The sequence below is a fragment of the Glycine max genome, chromosome 9, assembly GCF_000004515.6.
Source record: "Glycine max cultivar Williams 82 chromosome 9, Glycine_max_v4.0, whole genome shotgun sequence".
NCBI classification, from domain to species: Eukaryota; Viridiplantae; Streptophyta; class Magnoliopsida; order Fabales; family Fabaceae; genus Glycine; species Glycine max.
In genome coordinates this window covers 21,525,832-21,544,278 of record NC_038245.2, presented here as the reverse complement: position 1 = coordinate 21,544,278, position 18,447 = coordinate 21,525,832, and the positions used below count along the sequence as shown (strand labels likewise).

General features: G+C 30.8%; 1 protein-coding gene across 1 annotated transcript; it reads left to right on the top strand.

Annotated features, from left to right (window-relative positions):
• Window positions 1–14,211: 14,211 nt before the first annotated feature.
• Window positions 14,212–15,044, top strand: LOC100527550 (uncharacterized). Its single transcript, NM_001250767.2, has one exon. It carries the CDS (start codon window positions 14,256–14,258, stop codon window positions 14,847–14,849), a length of 594 nt encoding a protein of 197 aa, NP_001237696.2. The 5' UTR covers window positions 14,212–14,255; the 3' UTR covers window positions 14,850–15,044.
• The last annotated feature ends 3,403 nt before the right edge of the window (window positions 15,045–18,447 follow it).

The window sequence follows — 18,447 nt, the reverse complement described above, 5'->3', positions numbered from 1 at the left end:
TGATTTCCTTAGTTCAGTGTTTTCAGAAGCAGAAGCTTTGAATTTTTCTTTAAGCTTTATCCACTGAAGGTAAATCAAATCAAAGTTTTGAAGAAGAACAGCATATGGCATATCCTCTCTATTGCCCAATGAAGAATAATAAGAAGTATCATATTCAAAGTAAGTTTCACCTCGATCTCATCGTTTGTATCTGCCATGAGACAAATGTTGGCTTATTCATCGTCTCAAATGCTACTCTTCTCATTGTCTGAGTCATCCCAGGTGACCATTAGACTTTTTCTTTTTCTTGTCCCCAAAGTATCTTCTCTTCTTCAGTTGGGGACATCCGACCTTCATATGTTCAGGCTTTCTGCACTCAAAGTAGATGATCTCATTGTTCTTCTCCTTGATTTCTTTTTAAATCTATAATCTTTTTTCCTGGAGAAGTGTTAGAACTTTCTTTTCTTCTTCATCATCTGCTTGAATTTTTTGGACATGAGAATCACCTCGTCATCTGTGGATGCATTAGAATTGTCTGATCCATCAGTTTCCTGCATTTGCACTTTAAGAGCCTTGGACAAGCTTTTCTTTTCTTCTCTTCTAAAGTGTGTCTCTTCAAAATTTAAGGCAACAAAATTCTTCTTTTGAAAATGCTCCCTGTTTTGAAGGTGAACTTTGTGGACTCTCTGAATGCCCAATAGCTCATCCCATGCAAGATTTTCTAGATCTCTTGCTTCTTGAGTGGTTGTAGTCTTTGGTTCCCACACCTTGGGAAAGCTTTCAAGCACCTTTCGGTTTATCTGGGCCTTGGAGTATGTTTGTCCAAGGGCTTCCAGATTGTTCAAAAGAACTTTAAGTCTTCCAAACATATCATTCATAGACTCTTCATCCTTCACAGTGAAGCTTTCATAGAGTTTGGTCATACTTACAGCCTTTCTCAGTCTAACATCTTTAATACCTTCATAGTCTATACTCAATTAGTCCCAGATCTCTTTAGCAGTTCTTAGTTTGCAGCTCTCGTTCTACTTATTTTTGGATATGCACATGTTCGAATGTATTTGGCTTTTGTGTTGAGCTCCATAATGATCAGATTATCATCTGTCTATTCAGCTTCGGGTCTGGGAATAGGAATATCCCCATTTGTGAGGATGAGCCAGATTCTATATTGGGTGGACTTGATATACATCTCCATTATGTCCTTCCAGTAGAGGTAGTCTTCTCCAACGAAGCCTTGTAGCCTACTGAGAGATGCTCTCTCAATGATGAACTGACTGTGGTTATCTACCATCTAGATCATTTCCTCTAAACATTGTTAGGTGCTCAAACCTTAGAGGGTAAGCTTTGATATCAAACTGCATAAGTAAATAACATAAGAAAGGGGCTTGAATTGTGTTTCTAGAAATTTTTCATTAACCAAAACACATGTTTATCATCTTATATACGTTTTAAAGAAAACAAATAATGGATTTTTAAGAAAGCTTTATCATACGGTGGCTTTCTTATCAAATCAAAACAAATGTAAGATCTAAAGACAAATTCCAATCCTTTGTTAGTTAAAAACAAAGAAACGAAATAAAGAATAACACTCACGGATTTAAACTGGTTTGTCTCTACCACCGAAACTTCATCTAGTTATTGGCAACCCACCAAGTTTCCACTAACTTATCAAAAGTTACAAGTATTCTTCATTATCACTTCTGGCTCTTACAAAGACCAACTTTACCCTAAGCTTGACTTCAACCTAATATTGTTTGTCCTACCAAGTCATTGCTGGCTCTAAACAAATCAACAAGATTTGTTGGAAGTTTGTACAATGACTAATATGAGATAATCTTTCAGATGAATATATCGCCCGACGCGTTTAGTCTTTTCTCTCAAGGTTTACAAGGTGCTTTGAGAGTATTGTATCTATACATAAAATATACAAAAAGCTTTACAATAAAAGAATGAAAGAATATGTTTGCATAAGTTCTCTGTATCTTGTATCTTTAGAACTTCTTCTATTTATAGCTTTCATCTTCAAGTATTCGTTGTTTCCTAACTGATGGATTTTTCATTCTATTCTTCATTTGAAGTCTTGAGGCCTTTGAAACATTTAATGCTTGCATTAAATGTATGTCTCTTCTTCATGTAGAGTCCATGCTGATAGGTCAGCATGTCTTACACTTCAGTAGGAAAGTCACTTCTTCCATCAGAGTAGGTCTGCATCAGCAAAGCTTGCTTTTTAATGAAGATCAACACTTTTAGAATGTGGACTTCATTTATTCTTCATAGAATTTGACAGATCCTAGGAGAATGTTCTATGCAACAAAGAAATTTAGACACAAAGTATTAAATGAAGGTCTTAAATGCACTACTTAATGTTATGCTAGATCGTCTTATATGAATGTATCATTTGAAAACTCAGACTTTGAAATAAAAATCATGACTTGATAGCACATTAGACACAATTTTTATGATTTTTATTTATTTGCATATAATAAAAATAATTAGAAGATTTGATTTGTCTATAAGAAATAAAGGTCTTTCGACTTAACAATTCACACTAACATTTGCTACCTCATTAATTACATTAACATTACTACTTTTGTTCATATATATAAGAAACAAATATGAAAAAAAAATCCTAAATATAAGAAACATATGATGACTTTTAAGTGTATTAATTGCTAATTTTTTTCTATACCCTTATTAATTATAAAGATTATTAATGAGATAAGTTATACTCATTGGTGAAAAAAGTTATACTTTGAAAAATGAGTGGTGTCATTAAATACAACCACCACTTAAACCAATTAATTCAATGAGTATTTTTGGAATAAAATTTAAAGTTATGATATCATTAATTAAAAATAACTAACTTAATTATTTTTATTGGTCTTAAAAAATTGGTTATTTATTTCTTATAATTAGGAACGGAAATAGTAATATCTATTAGGGCTATACCTTAACCTTTTCTTAAGCATATAGAATTGGTCTTCTTTTCTAAATCTAGGACACTAGTGTATTAGGGCACCTAAAATATCATACTTTACTCTTAACCACTCATTAGGCTCTCACTTTACTGTTACATCGGGTGGAATGTGCTTAACCTTTTTTTTTTTCTAAACTATCCAATTAGGATTTACATCTCCTCAGTATCAAGTATAAGATCTTTTTACAAGATAATTACATAATATCCCTAAGTTAGACTTATCCATACACATAACATAAACAAATTTCAATCAAGAAAAATAAAGTAAAGCTAAACTTTATATCCTTAAAAAATAAGTCATATAATAACTTGAAAATTTATAACAAAAATGAAGCTTGAGAAGCATCAATCTAAAGTATGCTATTAGTTGCTTCTAGAAATAAGGACTGCTCATTAGAAAAGCCTTACTAAAAGAAAAGATAATTGAAAACATAATAGACTGAACATGTCTTCAAAAGATCAAAGCATAACAAGATTAAAAGTTGTGTATGAAGGCCAAATTAAAGATGAAATTTTGGTCAACGGGCAGTTAGACCTATGAGTTGTTCACAATTTGAGCGGAAACTTCTCCTTCATAACTTTTGTGCATACCAAAGCACAAGAAAAAGAAAAAACTTTGTGTATATCATATATCATCATACTTTGAGAGTTTTAAACAAATAAAAAAAAATCCAAGAATATCAAAACTATAAGAAAAAACCACTACTTACGAGACAAGTTTAGAGGCGTTTATATATACTTGAGAAAAAAATTAATTATAAAACTAGCACTTTATTTTTATTTTGTTTTCTATTTTTAAATATTTATATAGGAAACAGTAAAATAATTCTTATTTTTTTCCGTTTCCTGTTTCCTGTACAAATATTTAAAAATAGGCAACAAATTAAAAAAAACGACAGTTTTATAATTAAAACTAAAAACAAAAAATAGAAACAGAAGCAAGTGACCCTTATTAATATAATTAAGTAGGATGCGCTGTTGTTTACCCGCAGATTTCCCCTAGAATATAACTAAAATATAAAGGTCTACGTAAAGAAAGGGTCAAAATACGAGTCTATAGGGATGCTGTCGTTTACACAAAATAACAGCTCTAGTTGGAAATTTGGGCGAAAGTTCTCTGGAATTAAAAAAAGAACAGGTCTACATTATTCAATTAATTATTACAATATGTTATAGGAAACTTGGAATATTTTAATGGGAATTTAATGTATAGTAGCTCTAAAGTTGAATATTTGATTCTTTCTTAAAAAAAAGTTGCATATTAGAATTCCTCTAAGAAAAAAGTTGCATATTAGAATCCTTTAAAAAAATTGCATATTAGAATGAATTGTTATGACGATCTTTGCCAAAGTATTTCAATTAATTTATTTGACTATTCAACAAATAATTTTTTATATATATTTTTTAACGTTTTTTTTTAAATATTAGCTTTTAGTTTCTAATTTTTTATATTTTTTTTATTTTTATCTTGAATATATTATCCAATTTTTACATTATCATTTTTAAATAAATCATGAATTTATTATTTTTTTTGTCATTTTACACTTTTCAATTAATTCAATAACTAGTTTTATCAAACACTTATAATTTAATAAGCTAGTTTTCTTGTTTCTAGCTATCTTTTTAACTAGTTTTAGCAAACATGTCCATAATCTTTTAATCTTAGTAAACTTAAAACCTGATACCTGAGAGGTATCGAATCGATGTAAAAAAATGATAACAAAAGACAATAAATAAATATAATATAAATCAAGAAAAGTGACAGAGCCTCCTAATTAAATAATATTATATTTTAGTATCAGGAATAAAATACAATTATTAGAGCAAGCGGAGGGAAAGATCAAATTAAATGGATAGAGGGCACTCCTCAAGTGGACACTATAAGTTACATCATTTAAGAAAAATATAAAATATTATGAATCCTAGACTTTTTTGTTTTTATTTATAAAAAAAAAAAAAGAACTTTATAGGTTTTCTAAATATTAAGCAAAGTACTCAAGATCACTAACAACCCACACTCTTTGGGTCTTATGAATATCTTATTTTCCTTGAAGCACCAGCCTAACCATAAAGGACTTCTATATTTTCTAAACAAACATCAAGGGCACACCTTTGCAAGCTTACAAATCCCAGGTTTTTGAAAGAAAAAAAAATATTGTCTAGGTTCTAAATCATATTTGCATTTTCTAAATGAAATAACTATGGCCCCTTAAGGGTACCTTCAAAAAACATAGCTCGCCATAGTAAAGATCATACTTACAAGTAAGAGGGAAAATGAAGGAGGCAGGGGGAATCAGGAGAACTCTGAATATTATTGATGGCAGTAATGTATTACAAGTTCTTTCTATTTCTCTCTGTGTGTCTGTCTGTCTCACAACTAAGCTCTAAGGCTCCTTATATAGAGAAATATGAAAGAAGAAAACTAAAGACCCATTCAGTCAAGAACAATAAAATTACTATTATTTTACTTTGTCACAGGGTCTGCTATTTACAAAAGCTAATTATGAAAAGACTCAAAGCCGAAGATTTAGCAAAAGCAAAGATTCCTGTCTTAATTTACAGTTGTATTTTGGCAAGATGTGTTTGTATTCTTGTCTTCTGAATAATCATTTTTTCAAAGACTTTGTAATGGCGACACTTTCATCTTCTTGGACATTTCCTAAAGATGAACAAAAATTGTCTGATGAGTCTTCCATGGAAAGATCAATGGATGGAAATGGTAGGGTTTGTTGTCCGTGGCAACCACTAGCTTCATATATCTCTTTATCTTTCATTTCCTTTTGGAAAAATTGTACCAATTTATTGTTACGTTCTACCAGGAAAGGTATGAAAGACTTCATGTTGTATGTTGGTAGAAAGAGTTTTGTTTCATAGGTTTCTCTTATCATGTCAAAATCTCTTTTATCAAATTATGAGAAAAACCATTGATAGCCATGTGTTTGGGCTCTCATAAGGTTATATTGATATTGTATGTTGCCTTACACATCACAGTTCTCATATTCATCATTGAACAGACAGGGAAAGTCCCTGTGGTCTTTTGGCAAAAGTATAATAACATGATAGGGGTAATTTTGTGGGGGGAAATTGCTTAGGCAAGTTACAATTTTTATGGAAATATAGTCCATCAATTCAGGCTATATTAGGTTTATGGCTTCATTTATAGAGGGATTAAACCCCTCAAATCTGTCCGAGGGAAGAATCAAAATTGATTCTAGGCAACCATAGTGCAGAAGACTTTTTAGTGGTGATTGCCAAGTCTTTGAATCTGAATGACTTGAACTGGTCTAGATCTAATCTGGCTTTTCTGAAAAGAAATTTTATTTTACAAGGACAATTAATTTTATCCTCGCAAAATGGAGTTTTATTGGTACACACAAATTTCTGGTTGAAGTAAGCATGGACACCTATGTAGAGGCCAGGAATCTAGGTTTGATTGGTGTGAACCTTAAACAATAATCTTTGTATTTTTTTTTAAAAGTTATCAAGGTTCAAATTGTTTGTTGGTTAGGGGACATTTGGGCTAACAAAGTCTTTGTAAGTTTTGGGAGGGTCTTGTCTTGGTCAACATTTATGATTATAGTCGTGGGCTCTAGTTCGAGGGCTTTTATTTTATTGATATCAGTGGTATTTAATTCAAGAGTTTTTTCTGCTTCTACTCTTGAATAAAATCCTTTATAGATTGGGCTTTGAATACTCTCCTTTGCTAAAAAAAGGTCTTTGAAGTTGGTATAAACACCTTTATGGGGTCCTGATAATAGGAAAAAAGTTGTATAAGCTTTCCCGGAAGGAGAGGCTTTTGTGAGGAGAGGGACTCCTTGGTTATCTGCTATACAAAAATGTAAAGAGCAAGAATTATGACCTTTTTAACGGAACAAACAAATTGCTCATTATTGTTTATATGTTTTGGAATATTCCAAATATTGTCAATAAGACAATTGAATTTATCATTGATAGCTTCTCTACCTGGGTAGTGAAACTCATTTGTAAGTACTGTCAATTCTTGATTGTCGAACCTCATTTTATGTTTTATATTCTGATAAGAGACCTTGGAAGGCTTCATTTTGTTGGATCCTTGCAAAACGAGAAAGAATATTAGTAGCAACATTCTTAACTCCTTTTATATGTTCAAAATTGATTTTTATTTCATTATGATAAACATATTCTTGGAATAAAAGGCATCTTTTTGAGACTTTTTATCAGTATTTATTTGTTGACTACCATAAGAGACTATTGCTTCACAATCAGTTCTTATGGTAATTTCGCTTTTATTAATCGGGAAGAGTTTAAATGCTTCTAGAGCGTTTATCACAACATTGACTTCATAATTCATAGAAGTGGAGTATACTTGTGGTTTCATGTGGTATTTTCATGAGGCATACCTACAAATCTCTTCATCATGAATTTTTTTATATTTATATTTATTTTTCTTTAGGATGGCTCCCCATCCAAGCTCGCAACCATCACATTCTATAACTAGATAATCAGAATCTAGTGGAAGTGATAAATACAGCAAATTATTGACCATTTCTTTTATTTCCTGGACTAATTTTATATTCTCTGTATTGAATTTCCTTTACCCAATTAAAGAGGTTTTATTGTAAAGAGGAGTTGTATATTTTTCCAAATTTTTAATAAAATTTATTGCATAATTAAGTAAGCCTAAAAAGGCTCTTAGGGTTTTTATATCTTCCATTTTCTCTAGAAAATCAAGAATTTTTTGGGAAATATGAGGCTGAAGCCTTATTTTTCCATTTTCTATTTCTGTTCCTTGGAACGAAATATAGGTCTTACAAATTTCCACTTTTGACTTTGAAATAATTAAGCCAAATTTTTCAAATAAATGAAGAATTTGTTTTAGATGCAAATAATGTTCTTCATTTGTTTTGAAAAAAAAAAGCACAACATTAATATATGTATATGTGAATTCTTTATAATTTCCAAAAATATTATCCATTTTTCTTTGGAAAATTTGTGGCACATTTTTTAATCCAAAAGGCATTACCTTCCATTCAAATAATCCTTCTGAACAAGAAAAGGCAATCCATTTTACGGAGTCAAGATGCATTTTTACTTGATGAAATCCTGATTTTATTTTACTGAGTCGAGAAGGAGGATTGGGATATCAGTTTGTGAAAGCATTCAATGAAGCACTAGTGGCCAAACAATATTGAGGGATTATGGTCAATGAAGTTTCTTTGATTGCTAGAATTCTAAAAGCAAAATATTTCCCAAATAAACCTCTGTGGGAACCAAGGAAAGGATACAAACATAGTTATTCATGGTCTAGTATCATGGACGCTAAATGGATCATTGACAAAGGGTGTGTGGAGGATTGGGGATGATTATTCAGTGATAGTATTGTTAGTCGTTATTTACAACTAACTTTTGCATTGAATAGTTACATAAAATTAGTCTATTTTCTCCAATTTATGGTTCTTTTTGTAGGAATTGTACATATTTTCATATTTAGTTTGATTTTATATAGTAGATACTCTCATTTTGTGAATCAATGTTGAAACCACTTCCATTTCAAACTAAAAGAAGAGAAGGTTCAAGCAGTTGGTGTCTCGCTAGGCGAGGCATATGCACTTAGCGAGTGACATCTGCTAAGCGAGGCACACAGCTCGCTTAGCGTGTTGGGAAACCCTAGAAGAAGATCAGTCAAAGATGTGCTCGCCCAACGCGCCGCAAGCTCGCCCAGCGAGTCGTTTGTCTCTTCTTGCGCTCAGCGCGTCCAGCTCGCTAAGCCAAAATTCACTTACTCTTGCTTAACGAGCCAATCTCGCTAAGCGAGCCTTCAGAATCTGAAATGTCAATGAGCCTTTAAAACACTAAAGTTGGCAAAAACTAGGATAGGAGTCGAAAAACAGAGCCAAGAGAGAAGCTAGAGCGACAGAAATGAAGCCACCAAGAGAGTCTAGGTTAGAGGAGTGAGATTAGGGTTGTAGAGGTTGAAGGAGACATCCTCAACCATTCTTAGCCATTTTCTTCCCTCAAAATTTGTCCTTTGTATTGAGAGCTCATTACTTGTAATGGAAGGCTAAACCTCTTGGTTGGGGAGTTCTACTGAACCTTTGATGTAATATTCTTTCACTATCTATTTAATGTTGTTTTTATGTGTTCATTGTTTCTATCCATGCTTATTTTTACATGCTTATGGCTTGATCACTCATTTGTATGTATAGTTAGGATTTTTAGCATTGGAAAGTGCTTTAAAGCCTTATAACTTGATAGAGCAAGCTAGAAAATTGTATTTCTAGGAATGGAGTGCAGTGATTTAGTTTTTATTATGCTATAATCTTAATGCAACTCTTTTAGGCTAAGTTTGTTGAGGGATCAAGGACAAGATTTAAATACAGTTAGGCCTATTCACCCGAGGGATCTTGGTTTGAGTAATTTCTCAGCATAAGAACACTAAGATAACATTAAATAGAGAAAAATATATAGCAACATCAAGGTAGATTTAGTAGAACAACCCAACGCTTTTTACTTGAATGTTTTTACTTCTCAAACCGTAGATATTTAGTTTACAGTTAACTAGATTTCCCCACAAAAACCCAACTTGATATTTACTTCGCTTTTGGTTGTGTACAAATGTTTGCTCACTGAACATACATTTTCTAAGTGAAACAAATTTCCTGTGGATATGATACTCGGTTCTTACCATTTTTATATTACTTGTGCGACTCGGTGCACTTGCCGAATAACATCACAAAGAGAGCGGAACAAGTATTCAAGGATAAAATGGATTCACAAAATGCTAGGTGAGTGAATTCCTTTTGGAATGAGTGAAGGAGATAATGAAGATATGTTGGTTAATGATCTCATTGGAATGAAACCAGGAGACAAAATTCAAAGGTTGTTGATAATTTGTTTCCACTTGATATAGACAGGAAAATCAAAGCTATTATTCTCAAGGTTAGTATGTTTGGAGACTGGTTAGTTTGGAAGCATTCAACCATGAGCATTTATATGGAGACTAGTTTGTTTGCAAGAATCTAATATGGAAGGCATGTTTCCAAATTCTCCCAACTCGCGACAACTTGGTAAGGAGAAAGGTGTTGTCTGATTCCCAATGTCCTCATTGTGGCACTGAAAATGAATTTGTTATGGCTGAAGAAGTTAAATGAGGAGGCAAGAACAATGATTTTCACACTGGTGTGGGGTGATATGGTTTGCTTGTAAACAACTGGTTTTCATGGCAAGAAATTGGAGTGCAGCCATATTTTGAGCAAGATGTTTAGTAATTTGAGAGAAAAGGAGACAGTTTAGGTCTCATCCATTCCAAATCATATGGAAGGGGTTGTGTGGAAAGCCCCAATAAAAGGTATGTACAAAATTAATTTCGGCATCTTGATTAGGAGAAGCTTGGGGACATGGACGAGATTGATTGTCAAATATTACAAAGGACAGGTGTCGGGAAATTAAGGGTGTAAATACCAGGAGATTTATACTAATGGGTCATGAACAACCATATAACTGAACCTAACACCACACCTTTATCCAAAACCTTAAGACTCAAATTTATGGGTCTTGTCTTCACTTATATGGTGCTTAACCTTCTCATTCCTATATGATGTAAGATTTCATCTCACACTTGTACTCCAACAATCTTCTCCTAAAGTGTGAATCTTTTCCACATGGTTGCCTCCCCCTTGAGTGGAAGCCATTATCATCCATGAGTATTCCATGGTAGCCATTAGAGCTCACATACTCTAGATACTTGCATTGCCGCTCCACCCACGAGACATGTCGCCTAGACCCTCCCCCAAAAAGGTGTTTGATACAAGGGATCCCTAAGTCAAGGATCCATCACTATCATCTTTCTCGTCTGAGCTGGTTACCAAGTCAAATCATCGGCTCTAATACCAATTGTTGGGAAATCAAGGGGGTAAATACCAATGTGATTTACACAAATGGGTCATAAGCAATCATATAAGTGAACCTAATACTACACCTTAACCCAAAACCTTAAGGCTCGGGTTTATGAGTCTTCCTTTCACTTATATAGTGTTTTAACTTTTTCTTTTTTACACGATGTGAGACTTTACCTCACATTTGTATACCAACAGTATATCATTGCAACAACCTTTTTTGTTAATTCAGAGTTGGGTATCAGGGAAGTTGAGGTCACGACGTTCAGAATGGCCATTATCAATGCAAATGAGTTAGACCCCACTCGGGTATAGATTGAATATGACTGTCTAAACCTGTATCAGTGCTGGAATAATGTTGAGTCACGAGGAAGAGAGTTGTTCCATGGTTTGGTTGATGAGTGCAAGAGGTTGATTCATGGCTTACATCCAAATAAGCTTTTGTTCACCAAAAGAGATGGCAACAAGACTACCCATATTCTAGCTTCGTTGGCTTTTCTTTATTTCGATCATTGCTGGTTAGAGGAGGTCTTATCTCAATTGGACCAAATCATTTCCTCTTATGTAAGTTCTGTTGTACTCATCTGTGAATAAAATCAACATACTTGATCTTCAAAAAAGTAAATGAAAAGATCATATACCTAAACACTTCAAGAATGAAAATTTTATTTTTATAATTATCATAAATAAGATTTTTGATTTCTGGATAGAATTCCAAGTATTCTTGTAAACTTTGATTATTATAGCCAAGTACGAGACGAATAGATGAGAGACTAAAGTAAAATTAATTTATTTGAGGAGGTAAGAAAACATTTTATTATAAGCACTAATAATATATTTAACTCTTAATATAATTATCATCTCAATTCATCATATAAAATCTAAGATATATGATTCTGAAACATCAACTTGAAAATTCTAGTCAGATTTTATTCTTGATTAAAAAAATGTTATAAACTTGTTAAATATAAGGACTGCGATGTAACTTTCAAGGGGCAGTGATATTCCTTCCCTTCATTTTGGAGTAAAAATAGGAAAAAGATACAATAAGAAACAAAAATAAAGAAAAATAATAATTATAAATAAATAAATAAATATAAAATTGAAAAAAATATTATAATAACAATAATAACTATGATAAGTGAATGACTATAAATAAATAAAAATAAAATTGAAAAAATATTATAATTATAATTATTCTGATGTGACCTTGATAATTCTTTTCTTCTTTCTTCATAGGCGTACACCTCATTGCGCAGTGTAGGAACCTCTTCAACAATCAAAGACTTCTCTCAAGTCGCGCGCTCTACTTAACCTCATCCTATTATATCGTCCACAAATGCTTTTTAATTCCCATCACCAAGGGGATGTACACATATAATGTTTTTTAAAAAAGTAAACCTAAAGTAAAATTTTAAATTAGTATAAAATAATTATATCATATGTCATAGGTTTTGTAAGATAAATTATTAATAATAAAAATTAAATGTTTTCAATGCATACTTATAGTTGGCCATTTAACTCTATTTGACTAATTAAAAGATATTTATAGTTGAACCATTAAGTTAATTATTTTAAGAAAATAACAAAAAGGAACATTCAAATTGATTGATTTCTATCGGTTATCCACTTTTTTAATCAGTAATGTATTAATTGGTTTGTTCATTTACTCAACCAATATTGTTCAAATGATAATGAAGTTGATTCTCTTTTAAATTTTGTGGATGAATTTTATAGACAAAAAAAGAATCATTATTAAGAGAAGTGATTAATCTTCAATAAAATTAATAAATACTTTACTTTAATATCGTGATTACAAGAAAATAATAATCAAACATCAATTTACAAATTGTCTGATTAAACTAATTCAAAAAACTTATTGAAGTCAATCACGGTGTGTTGAATTCAAATGAGAGAAGGATATGAATGAAATTTAATGGAAGAGACAGAAAGATAAATCCCTATATTTTATTTGTTCAAGTAGAGTGGAGGGGAGAGTAAGAGAAAGGTATGAGTAATATCTCGTTAATTATATTTTCTTATAAATAGAAGTGAAAGAGATGAAGCATAAAATTAATCTTGGAATAATTTAGTCCGTTCATTTCAAAACAATATAAATCATTTTCAAATTTTCTAAATATCAAAGGGTAGAAAAAAAAGATCCTTCATGTCTCCCCCATTTCCTTGGAACCTAGAAGATTTTAAATCACAAATAATATGGTTTAGATGGAACCAAAATGCCTGTGTGCTATAAAATAAATGGCATAGCAATTTGAGTGTCGTCCAGTGAATATGCCAAAACAAACCAATTTTTTTAAATCTTGGAAGCGGGTGTTACCCCGAGCAACAAGTATCCACGAATGTGGTTTGAATTTTCCACGAAAAATTAAAGGTATATTTTTTTTCTTGGTCAATGTGGATGTTACTTCTGTTATCATATGTACATCAATACCCGTTTACTCCATTAACAATAACCTATTGACTTGTAAAAAAATTGAAAATATCGAGTGTACACTCTGTTTTTAAAGATGTAATAGGTGGGAGAAAAAAAAAACAAGAAAGTAAGAGATATAAGTTGTGACAAACAAAAAAATACAGTAATCTAAAAAATACTGAAAAAATAAAACAAAATAAAAAAATAGAAATGCAATACGTGTTAAAAAAACTTTTTATTCTCATATATCTAATTTCACTTTTATCTCTTATTTTATTTTATTTTTCTTATTTCTTTTTTTTATCACGTCACACTTATTACATTTATTAATTTGTCTCTTCTTTTATTTTTTGTACTTCTATCTTTCTTTGAAGTCACCATTTTAAAAATACGAAATATCCACTAACTCTACTTTCTTTTATTATCACAGTTTTTTTCTATCACAAAATTTTTAATTGAAAATCTCAAGGAATTGACCGAGTAGAACATACTAAAATCTCACATATGACAGATTACTGGTTTTAATTTTTGCTTGTTTCTCTCAGGTAAGATAAATATAAATACCTATGTAAGTATTTTTTGAATTCGAAGATTTTTTTCTACCTTAAACTGAAACACCATTCATCTCCTCCTAAATTTTACTCATTGAAAAAAAAACTTAAATTAAAAATTTGCTTAAAGAAATCCAAATTCAATTCAAGTTTTACTTCCATTAGTGACATATTAACCGTTTTTTTAATCTATCTCTCATTCTTCTATTCTTGTACTCCATTTTTGGAGTACATAATTTACCTTAAAAAATGATAATTCTTTAAATACACAAAATTTGAAGGGCAAACTTGGAAACCCTGTTGGATTTGGATTTGGAGACTGATAGAAACTACATCCCATGAGACATGGACCCAATACACTCACATTAAATACACCACTGTCTTCTCACCCCCACCATCACCCAAACTCTCTCTCACACACAACATATACAAACAAAACAAGCATGCCTTGTCCATCCTCCCATCTCAGAACCTCACACCCTCCACCCTCTTCTTCAGCCCTAAGCTCCATGAAGCTCAAGAGCCTCATCCACACCCTCATAGTCTCCCACATGTGCCGCATCATCCGTGCACTCTCCAAAGTCAAAGCCACAATCCTTGAGATTCTCAAAGGATCAAACAACCAATCCAATAACATTCACTTCCACCACAAAAAGAAGCAAAAGATGACTAAGAAAATCATCTTTGGCTCGTTCAGGCTCCACTACAACTGGTGCTCCTCAAAATCTTCTCATGTTATCCCTGTTCCCGCTCGTGTCTTTGAAGGGTTGCCAAAAGCTGGTGACATGATCCATCATCATGATGAACAATATTTGTATGAGGATTGCCATGATGATGATTCTCAGCTTGCGGGATACCTACAGTGGCTTGAAGAGAAGGTTCAAGATGATGATGATGATAAAAAGGCTTGTGGAAATGAGATGAACGAGATTGATATGTTGGCTGAAATGTTCATAGCGAATTGCCACGAGAAGTTCAAGTTGGAGAAGCAAGAGTCTGATAGAAGGTTCCATGAAATGTTGGCTAGGGGCATGTGAATTGAATTTGGTGAATAATGTTAACCATGGTGTGTACCAGAGATCAATTCAATATAGATAGCGTGAATTGTTATAAATCCTCTCATGTCATGCCTGTGTCTTCGATTCTTACGTATGAGAAAAAAAAACCATGGTGTTAGATATTTTTGTAACAAACAGCTAGCAAAGTTGGGACAGTCACTTGTTAAATTAATTAGAGGGGGAAGGGAATTTTTACTTTTGTTGGTCTATTTGCCTATCTTTATTGTAACTTTTCCATAAGAAGGAAAATTAAGAGGTGGGTGTGAAGGAGGGTTGAATACGAGATATGGGGATTTGCGCAGTGCTTCTGTTCATAGTCATGTATATTTTAATTTGCCGTTGGCTTGTTAATTAGTAGCATGGAACTGCAGCTTCGATCAAATTCTCTCTCCCTTCACTTGAAATTATTACATATTCTAAGATTAGTTTAGTTTCCACCAATTTTCGTATCATACATAATCAAATTTTATTAAATTTTTTCTCATAAATTAAAAATATTAATTGCATGTCATAGAAAAATTAAATTATATATATATATATATATCATAGATGTGTGCAATCGCGGATGCAGGAGTTGTGGGGGCAATTGTTCCTACAAATTTTTCTTTTCTTTTTTTATAAATACATTTAAGAATTTTTTTATCCCATAAAAAAATAAATCTGGCCCTTATAATGTTATATTTTTTTAAAATGAACAAATAAAATTATAAGATAAAAAGAGAATATATTGATATTAATTTTATCATCTTATTATTTTAATTTTTTTTATCATTTCACATATCTAATACTAAATACGTTAATACAAAAATACACTTTGACACAATTCTAAATAGATAGAGAAAGAAAAAATTATAACCACTTATTATTATTCCTTGGATCAATTAGGTTTTGTCATTTTTTAAAAATAATTCAATGTAATTCTTTACTTTTAAAATGTTTAATTAGGTCTTTTATTTTATAAAATAAATTTAATTTAATCTCGTTATTCTTTCATTTGTTCCAAAAGTTTTAATAAGTAGAAATTAAATTGATTTTAAATAAGATTAAATTAAATCCATTTTAAAAATAAAATATCTAATTAAATTATTTAAGAAAAACATATGAGGTAACATGCAAATAATAAGATTATTAAATTAAACTAAGAAAATAAATTAGAGGAATCAAATTAAACTATTTTATTATAGACTTTTTTTTTATCCCATTAAGTAAAATTTTTGGATAACTGGACATGGTGCCAAACTATGATAATTTTATTACTCCTTGATGATGAGTGTGGTTGGTTGACAAAAAACACGTGAACTGGGGGCTGAAGAATTCTGTGACATTGGGGATTATATAATTGGTGCTATGCTTCTGGACATAGTCATGGAAACTTCAATATATTTGCGGTTGGCTTGTTAATTAGGATGAACCGTAGCTTAAAGTTCTCTCTCCACCATTTAGGTCGTTGACAAAAACCACGTGATATACTTACCAGTAATTTGCATATTAAAAAATATATAAAATGAATTTTATATCCCCCATGGAAAATGAAATAAACTGCTATTAAATTCTACTTAAATATAGGATAAGAAGGAATTATACTTATACATGGGGAGAAATTTGGTTTACTTGTTATAATGTTAATAGCTTTGTGTATAAAATATAAATTTTATGAACATAACCATTGAATAATAGTTATATATTATATGAAATTTTATATAAAATTAAATAATAATTAGCAGATAATCAAAATAATTATGTTCATTATGAAATATATCAGTGATATATTAATTCATTTTAGAATAATTTAATATTTTATAAATATAGTTTATAATATAAATAAAATTCAATTAAATATTAATTGAAACTTGAAATAAAACTATATTGAATCATACAAATAAAAATGGGTTAACTCAAATGAATGATACATTGATATAAAATTTTAATATATTTAGATGTGAAAAATAATTTATTTAACGGGAGAGAATTCATATTAACTTTTCTTAAATCAATTATAGTCATGTGCAAGTAAAATTAGTATCTAATTTAATAAATTAGGAGAGACACATGTGATTTGTCACGGATATAACGAAAATATAAATAAAAATAGATGGTAGCAATAAAAATAATAATAATATAAACTAATGACTTCCTATGTTTCCCGGTCCACATGATTAAATGCAGTTTGTAATTACGGTAATCGTGGTTTGATTTTAAAATAACGTAACAACAACACTTTGAAGTTTGAACCGCAGTGGAACATATGTCTACAGGCTATAAAATGACTAAAATAACATGTTAAACATTGCCTGATGTTGATCAAATTAAATTTTAGTTATTTATTTTCTAAAATGAAAAAAGACTAAAAAGATATTTTAAATAAATTAGTGAGGATAAAAATAAAAAAATAAAAATTAATAACTTATAAACTAGTTTATAATTAAAGTGATTTATAAAAATATTAATAAAGTAACAATTACTAAAAATAAATGTGTACAAAGATGGAAAGAGAGAAAGAAGTCAATGTGCTCATGTCATTATAGGTGATCATCAATGAAAAAAAGAGTTGGCCTGACCTTGGTGTGTTGTTTTACGTTGTGCATTAGCGAGGCATAAGACACTTATTTAGGGGAAAAACTTTAGGCAATGAAAAAACATTAGAGGGGAGAATTTTGAGGATGTGAGAATGTAAAAATCCTGAGAAAGTAAAAAGGGAAATTCTCTTGGGATAAATGAGTTAATGAATGACATTATAATTAATTATAATTATGTTAATTTTAAAATAATCCTAATCAAGGATAATGATAATAATTAATGAAAATTTTATGATAAATAAGGTTATACTCTTTCTTTTTGGCAAAGATCACATATATACTCTAGTATGGGTGGTAATTAAAGCGTTCACTGTTTTAAATATTTAATATAATTATAAATTTATGACTCAAATTTAAGATTTTATTTATTAAAGAAGAAGAATCTCGCACTAGTTTATTCATAAACATTAAGTTTTCTATTTTGTAATTAGTAATATACACCTATCTATGTATAGCTAGGGCAATAATATTTCAAAAGTCTATAATTATTACAACAATAAGTATATTATTTTTACTGTAAATATAATTCAAATTATCCACTGAGATGATAGAAGTTTCACAAAACAAGTAAAAACATACACAGTCCTATGAATACAAGATACATAAACAGATACAATAACGATAAAATAATTATGTGCAAACAAAAATCTCATGCCTTAGTTTGCCTATCACAATAACTGCAATTAATGCATGCAATGACAGGGAGTGGAGCTGTCACCAGAGAACCACACTATCGTAACCATGAGTTATAGCTAGCAAGAGTTGGTGGCTTATACGGCCATAGTTTTTTTTTTTCCTGAAAACAAAACATCCTTACAGTCCAAAGTTATGATATTAATTCTTGAGAAAGTAGAGTACTACTTAAGGGGTGACTTCTCTCCCCATAAATATTACTTTATTCACTTAGTCAGGAATCAAACCTCTATCATATGCTTAAAGAATCTAAATTACTAGTCACTTGTGCTAAACCTTGTTGGTGCATGGCCATAAGTTATTAATCG